General features: G+C 37.3%; 1 protein-coding gene across 4 annotated transcripts; it reads right to left on the bottom strand.

The window, feature by feature from the left end:
- Positions 1-377: 377 nt before the first annotated feature.
- LOC109189114 (pleiotropic drug resistance protein 1-like) lies at positions 378-7,702 on the bottom strand. Of its 4 annotated transcripts, none has more exons than XM_019339860.1 (24): positions 7,071-7,552; positions 6,730-6,850; positions 6,549-6,634; positions 6,386-6,470; positions 6,135-6,294; positions 5,958-6,034; positions 5,496-5,549; positions 5,336-5,426; positions 4,949-5,250; positions 4,585-4,869; positions 4,178-4,494; positions 3,925-4,085; positions 3,734-3,837; positions 3,468-3,624; positions 3,272-3,376; positions 3,087-3,178; positions 2,673-3,005; positions 2,270-2,560; positions 2,095-2,178; positions 1,863-1,996; positions 1,510-1,737; positions 1,262-1,433; positions 927-1,181; positions 378-785 (listed from the first exon to the last, which is right to left on the bottom strand). In XM_019339860.1, exons 1-24 carry the CDS (start codon positions 7,403-7,405, stop codon positions 528-530), a joined length of 4,287 nt encoding a protein of 1,428 aa, XP_019195405.1. In that variant the 5' UTR covers positions 7,406-7,552; the 3' UTR covers positions 378-527. The 4 variants fall into 4 exon arrangements, with proteins under 4 accessions (XP_019195405.1, XP_019195421.1, XP_019195413.1 ...); XM_019339876.1 differs by having other exon boundaries at positions 3,925-4,025; XM_019339868.1 differs by having other exon boundaries at positions 3,290-3,376; positions 7,071-7,550.
- Between the last annotated feature and the right edge of the window lie 384 nt (positions 7,703-8,086).

Raw genomic sequence — 8,086 nt, 5'->3', positions numbered from 1 at the left:
ACAAACAAAATTGAGATTTTAATTTCAAAAATTTTTTAATCCTTCCTACAATCCTACCCACCCACCCCTTGTCCCTACACTCGCATTAATTAGTTACCAAGTACAACTCTCCAAAATTAAGAAACACAACACTTTAGTCGACCCAAATCGAATAGTATATGCAAAAGAAATATAAATTGCTCTATCTTTATTGGATTACGAGGGAAACTAGCACCAATTAGGCAATTACCAAAAGGTATGCTGAATAAATGAGGAAGTGATATGCAGAGTGCATCAATTTAGAGATACTACTACATTAGAATTTACTCCTCCATGTACTATATATAGGATGTGCTTTACACTTTACAATCAATAAACAGACAGTTAATCTCTTCACAAGAATCATTTCATTATAATATGCATCTAAATTTTTTAGACTTCAAATTTACAGTATGCTTTTAAACATAATTGATCTGAGAATGAAATTGAAAACTTATGTAATTATTGTTGGAATTACAGTAATTTGTGTAGGGTGCTTATAGTATTAACTAACGCTTCTGGAAATGGAATATCTTCATGCAGAAAGCAAACATGAGAGCAAAGAGCAGAACAAATGAAGAGAGAATGGCTGCAGTTTCTCCCAAAAAATCACGTCTGTAACCAAAATAGGTTCTCAAGAAGGTCTCCACCGTGTCAGATGTCTCCAAAACATCCTCAACATCTCCGAACTGGGAAGCCACCAATCCGTACAGTGTCCAAGAAACAGGTGAGAAGAGAAAATACCATCTCCACCACACCGGAGCATGCTGTCATGATATGATATGATATGATATGCAAGAAACTAAGTGTCATGGCATATATATATATATATATATACATATGTTTTTGGGGGCTGGGGATAAACTAACAGATTGAAATGAAGAAAGGGGTTGAGCAAGGTAGCTTACAGGCCGTGGAATCAAGAAGCCGGAGAAGAGGTTCCATATCCCGAACGCCCCACATGCCACAATGGATGCAATGTCCACATTTGGAGTCATGGCCACTGCCATCATGCCCAGGAAAGTGGAGTACAAGAATGTCAAGAACATAACGAAAAGGTACCACAAAAACTTCTCGCCTGTCCACTCGAATCCAATCATGGAATACACTATGGTGCCATATACAACTGCTTGTATCAGAATATATGGGAGCTCAATCACAATCTGCATACCAGACTAGAATCAGAAAACACCATGCATTGCATATATATATATATGGACTATTTTATTATTTAAAAATGTACCATTGCAAAGGCGAAAGGCATGGTGGAATACATCCCTGCAGCTCTTTCTCTGTAAAAAACTGTTCTTTCTACTACAACTACTTGCTCAACAGTGAACGCATTTAGAGTACCGATGAAGAGAACAGCTGCATACATGGAACCCATGGCATTGAACAAGTCCTGTGCCCTACTCCTGTGAATTGAAGTGGCACGTACTGATGAGAACTAATTAAGCGTGAATTGAAGTTGAAGATTAACTAACTAATTACCTCTTTCCACCAAGATCCCAGAACATAGTACCAAACAGCAATGCAATAACAGTAGTGAAAAGGGCTCTAATTGCAGTGTACGACGTGTTGTGCCAGTAGGACCATCGTTGTTTCTGTAGGCATGCTTTGAATTGAGTGAAGAAAGGGCGTGAGTACTCAGTTGGAAAACTTAGATCCCTCGAACCTGGAGGAGGTGTGCTCAGTTCTTTAACCAAACCCTGGTTTCTCCTGCAACATTACATACATTATTATATATATATATATATATATATATATATATATATATATAGTGTAACAGTAAAATCCAGAAATAGGAACTATAATTGTATTCAAGTTGTCTGTTTGCAACTTACTGGTACAGTTGTGACTTTCTGTACATCTCATTGAAATTAATCCCCAGAGCCTCTTCCTTTTCACGCGTTGTATTTTCCAGAACCCATGTAGCAGGATTATAACCATTTCTTATTTTGATGATGCCTTCAATGCTCTAGATGCAGGGAAAAAAGTAGTCCATATATATGAATAAGTAGTTATTATTTATGATTATGAAAAAAGACAGTAAAAAAGGCGTGGCATGGAACTTACCTCAAAATAAGCTATTAAATGGCAAGAATGATGCCCTAATGGGCCAACATAAATTTCCTGCCCTCCTAGTGTCATTAGGAGCAACTGCATTGTTAATACAATTTTAGTGAGTGTATATTAATGGATTGAGGTGAAAAAATGTATGAGCAGGAGGAGGCCGGAATTACTTAATTACCTCATCAAAAGCCTCAAATATGTCGATGCTGGGCTGATGGATTGTGCAGACAATTGTTCTACCAGTGTCAACAATGTTCCGAACTGTCCTCATAACTATTGCAGCAGCCCTTGCATCAAGGCCTGAGGTTGGCTCATCCATGAAGATGATAGAAGGATTAGCCACCAATTCAACCGCGATGGTCAGCCTTTTCCGTTGTCCAGTTGATAGACCATTCACCCCAGGTAACCCAACCACCGCTTCTCTCAAAGAGGTAAGTTCAACCAACTCCATCACCTCCTTGATGAACAACTATTACCAACCACCATATATTCGCCATTAGAAAACCCCCAAGCAATTTTGTTATGAAAACAGGAGGAGGAAATGATCCAGTGTCCCAATTAGCATTAATTTATACACTAACCTTTCTAGTTTCACAAGTTACTTCTGATGGTAAGCGGAGCCAAGCTGAAAAAATCAAGGATTCATACACTGTAAGGTGAGGAGAATGGATGTCGTTTTGTTCACAGTATCCAGAAATGCGAGCAAATGTTTTCTGCTTCTTTGTGAAGCCAGATATCGTAATCTCCCCTTCAATATATCCACCGGTTTTCCTCCCAGCCAGGACATCCATCAGCGTCGTTTTACCTGCACCACTAACGCCCATGAGAGCTGTCAGAACACCAGGCCTGAAAGCCCCGCTTACACCTTTCAAAAGCTCAAGACGATTATCCTCAACTCCCTCAATCTTCATCTCCTGTAGGTAGATTCAATGTTAGAATAATGCTTCAACTATACATACTTAACATTATATTTACTGGCAGTAATATAATATTACCTGTGGCATGTCTACACAATATTTAATGTCATTAAATGCAATGGAGTGTGGTTCAAATGGAAGGATCATCCCATGCTTTCTGTTACTCATCCCTGTCATACCAGGACGGACGCAAAGCTTTTAATTAAGAAGATCAACCCATCCAAAAACATAAATGTTTGTGAATCAGATCGAGCTTAGCTTACCATCAGATACTCTCTCACCAACTGAGTTATCGGATCCTCCATTGCTCACATCATGTTCATTGCTATGTGATTCTGCTGAGATGTTGGCACGAGATTGTGCCAGTGCTGCAAATTAAATGATATTACACAAACTAAACTATCAATATATGGTTAACTAAAGAAAGCTAATGTAGAAATATGTTATGAAATACTTTACGTCTTAGCTTTGCCAGAGCTAGAGTATAAATGAAGATTGAGAAAATTGTGAATCCAATCAGTGCCCCTACTCCAAGCCAGTACCAATACGCCTCGGGGAAAAGCCCACGATACTTGAGTACTAGAACACCAAATGGTTCTGATGAAAACGGAAGGACCTTTGATACATTAATGTAAATGCATGTAAGCTACTCTGATCTTGCAGAAATACAACATAAACCACTAAAAGATGAAGTATAGAGAGAGTGGGAGAAAACTAAAGCTCACAGTATTCCAACTTTTCCCAAGGAATTCATTTACTGCAATAGCATTTTGAGCATACATCAAAGGTGATATCCAATAACCCCAGATCCACCATTTCTTCACATCATCTGGAAGAACAATGAATACAAGACTTATAATAAAATTAAACAGGGTGCATTATATTTTTGTAAAAAGCTAAGCAATATAATATATACCTCGCGACAAGATAAAGCCACCCAAGGCGAAAAGCACAAGCATTATGAATGAACCGACCACAAATGCATTAGTCATACTCCTGCCTACTACTGCAGCAGATCTAAATAACACAGATGCAAGTTGTCTGAAAATTATGAGTAAAACCCACATTTTGAGTAACCTGCACTCGAAACACACAAATGGTTATTGCACTGAAGAATATGATAATTGGGGTTGGGGTGCAACACATTACACATACAGTTAGTTAATTACCTTCCAAAATTTGGATCATAACCAATGACATAGTATGTGGAGAATACCCAGACAGAAACTTCTATACATGTTATGGGAATCCTGAGGATAAATGTAGGTATAGCATAGGCCCAGGCAGGATAAAATAGAAGGTCCCTTTGCTTGTAGAAAATAGGAAGCCTAAAAATAGTAGGGGCTAACTCTTGTAATGCACTAAACATGATGACAGTAAGGGTAAAGAACAGGGAGCTCATGTAAATCTGTGCACCAATTGGAGAGTTTCGTTGCATATTGGTCCTTATGAACAGTGTCATTGTAATCAATGCCATAAGCACCACCTAAAAGAATGAATAAAAGCCCGCAATGAGTAAACTACTATAAAGTAAAAGTAAAAGTAAAGATAGGCAGCCAGGGTAGAAAGTACCCACCCAACCAACTTCAAATATATGAAGAACACAGTTTCTCTTCATCAGCAGAACTTCTCTGGAAAAACAAGATTTCAAGAGCTCCATCTTACTAACTCCATATGTTTTGGTAGTTAAAGCAGCGGGATGACTTGTACTCTTTTGAAATGGAGTTGCAAGCTCATCTCCTAAGTTGCGGCCAATGTGAAAAGATTGAAATGCTTCAGAAAATTCATTTATGGTCACGAATCTGTAAGGCTTGTTGTCCTTACGGATCCAATACTGCATTTGATCTTTCCTTGATGTTACCTGCAATCAAAGAGTAATAGGCTAAGTGCAGTTGATCTTTTATCCCTGCCAACTGCCCAACACCACTACTTTCACTTACTTCTTGCAAGAAATCAGCCACTCCTTTTCTTTCTGGACATCTGAACCCCAGACATTCAAAAAATTCAAGCACACAGTTACATGGACCCTGATAGACGATCTGGCCTTCAGATATGAGAATAATATCATCAAACAGATCATAACACTCAGGTGCAGGCTGGAGAAGAGCAATCACTGCAGTTCCATGGAGAATGTGTATATAATGTTTGATAGATTTTAGAATTTGGAAAGTAGTTGAACTGTCTAAACCAGTTGATATTTCATCCATCAACAAAACATTTGCTGGTCCAACAAGCATTTCACCTATAATGCGGTCGGTCACTGAGCTTGTTACAATATATACCTCAGCACTGAATACAAGTATTTTTTTTAAAAGAAAAAAACATACCTGCAGTAAGCCTCTTTCGTTCTCCTCCTGACATACCACGTAAATATTCATTTCCTACAATTGTGTCCTCACAGCCTTCAAGCCCCAAAACCTAAAAATTTAAATAATTAGGTAACTTCATAGATATGCTTCATTTAGGAAAAGAAATTATATTTCCTACCTTGATGATGTAGTCTACTATTACATTTGCTTTCTGACCATCTGTTGCAGCTGCCTGAAGCATTGCACCAATAACTTTAATGACTAGAGAAATCTTGTCGCTGGTTTTAATATAAAAAATCACATACTGAACCAACAACTATATTAACAAGAAAATACATGAAATGCCCTATATCTATCTATCAGATACTCCATTGGAAATTCATAAAGACAAGTGGAACACACTACCATATTCCAAGGGTCAAGGGTCAAGGGTCTTAATTCTTAAATGATTAGCTTAGCAACTTATTTGAAATATATAAATATAGACTCTTCATAGTGGTGCTTCTGTATCTAAGCGCTCGTATCCAAGACGAAGGCAACTTGATGCATTTCATTACATATTTTGATCTCTTTATTGGACCCCAAAAAAAAACAAAAGTACAAAGTACAAAACCGAAAAATAAGGTAACTTCTTTGTCACCTTCATAAAAATATCTATATCAGGATCAGGCCTAATATTTGCTGCTTTTTCTCTTCTAGATAATTCTGCTAACATTTCTGCAACAAAGAAATAGAGAGCACCATTGGCAATAAATATTATGGAATATGGTCTGAATTTAACAAAACAAATCAATTGAGTACAGTGATTCATGCTAACCATATCTGGAGCCAACACCTTGGCATCTTGCAGAAAAGGCCAGGGTTTCTCGGGCAGTCATTTCTGGAATATGGAGGTCATGCTGGCTGATGTAAGCAGCAGTTCTCATGGGTACAAATTCATTCATTTCATGCCCATTGTAAGAAACTCTTCCAGAAAACTAACAATCAAAAACAAAGTATTCATAATAGATTCTAATCCAGAAAAGTTTTTACTACTAAAGAAGCAATACAGGGCAAGTTGTTGTTTACTTCCAAACTAGGATCAAGTTGCCCTGCCAATGCCAGCAGAAGGCTCGTTTTCCCTGAACTTGGAGGCCCTAAGAGCAGTGTCATTCTGAAAGCCATCCAATAAGTAAATAATAGATACCGGCTCAAGCAAACAGCAAAAAAAAACACAATTTGATACTAGTACCTGCCAGGCTTGATGATTCCACTAACATCACGAAGAATAGAATTGTGTTTTTTGGTTGTAGGCAGGTAGAGATAGCTCAATAGCCCCTGTTCAAAGGGATAGCAATGTTAAAATGTAAAACAAAAGAGCAGATGAAAAGCTGGTAATACAGAAATGCCTACAAATCTATCTATCGAGTTACCTCCAGTATATTTAAGCAAAAGTTTGTGACAGAAGGCAAAGCTCTTTTTCCTACATAAGCTTCAGCACCCACATTTAAATGCTCAAATCTCACCTCAACTTTAGGAATATCAATTGCAACCCTGCCAAAGTAAAACATGTATATATGTAAATCACAGAATTCACCTAAACTATATATATATATATATATATATATATATATATATATATATATATATCCATCCAAAGATGAATCATGATATTGTCTTAAAAGAAGAGAAAGTATTATATATATATACTCTTTTGTCTTTCACTTCATTATCTGTTTCCAGTTTCCACTTAAGGAATGGATGTCAGTCATACCTTTCCATGCGATCCTTAAGTTTCAATAGGAAAGTCTCATTATCCCTTTCTGGAACTTTTATCAACCTCTCAAGGATTTTTTTCTTTTCTTCATATCCAATGTTGTTTATATCAACTTCAAAGGTCTCTCCTCTTAATCCAGTCATCAACCCCTTCTTCAAGCGGTCAAAGGTTGGAACTTTCTGAAGTGCAGCCCACTTCAGTGCTGCTTCATCATCATCATCTTCCTGCAGCCGCCGGGACGACTTTGCAAAACCATCCGTCCCATTGCTCCATAAGGACGAACTGTTTATTCTAAAGCTTCCGCTTCTTCCACGAGAATCATTAATCTCCATTGCAACAACTTAAGAACACAAAACAATATAAAATGCAACAACTATATATAGATTCAGTTCATGCCCATAACCCCAAGAAAAAAAAAAAAAAAAAAAAAATGAAAAAAGATTCATTCTTTTTACAAGTATATATGTACTAAGCTAGCTAGCTAGGGTTCATATTGCAATAAGGCTGTGGCCTGTGTGTAGTCCACCTACAGTTAGGTGCATTCATTACATACAGTAGGTCCAGTAGGACTACTTCACCGGAAATTCATGCCGTGTGTCCATACGGTTCCTTGGCATCTTCATCACCTTAATGAGAGAATGTGCAATTACCTGATATTTGACAAGAAAATGACAACAACAAGTGTGAGAAGGTATGAAAATTGGAATGGCCCATGAAATATCTCCCAGTTAAACTTTGAAATAATTTTTTTTTTTAAATATAAATGTTTATACAGCGTTTCATATCCTTTTAGCATCGAGAACTTAGAGAAAGATTCATTATATTGTCATATTATCAAACACCTTGTACGACCTTCCAGCTAAAGCTTTACTGCACATGATCGATTGAAGAGCCATAATCAAAGCCACCGTACTCGAAATATTTTACCATAGTTTTTCTTTTTCGGAAATTATTTTTCCTGTCGACGACATTAATGCAGTAGTTGTTCATTATGAAGTACGTGGCGGCAAATT

The sequence above is a fragment of the Ipomoea nil genome, unplaced genomic scaffold, assembly GCF_001879475.1.
Source record: "Ipomoea nil cultivar Tokyo-kokei standard unplaced genomic scaffold, Asagao_1.1 scaffold0202, whole genome shotgun sequence".
Taxonomy (NCBI): Eukaryota; Viridiplantae; Streptophyta; class Magnoliopsida; order Solanales; family Convolvulaceae; genus Ipomoea; species Ipomoea nil.
The sequence above is the reverse complement of the archived record's forward strand: the minus strand, read 5'-3'. Positions and strand labels throughout refer to the sequence as shown.

Bases quoted from the DNA above. Each gene is read 5' to 3' on its own strand.
- LOC109189114 (XM_019339860.1), bottom strand. From the start codon at position 7,405: ATGGAGATTAATGATTCTCGTGGAAGAAGCGGAAGCTTTAGAATAAAC. The intron at 6,635-6,729 runs GTAACTCGATAG...CCCTTTGAACAG, and splicing joins TTTGCTTAAATATACTGGAG to GGGCTATTGAGCTATCTCTA. The intron at 3,625-3,733 runs GTGAGCTTTAGT...AATGTATCAAAG, and splicing joins TTGGGAAAAGTTGGAATACT to GTCCTTCCGTTTTCATCAGA.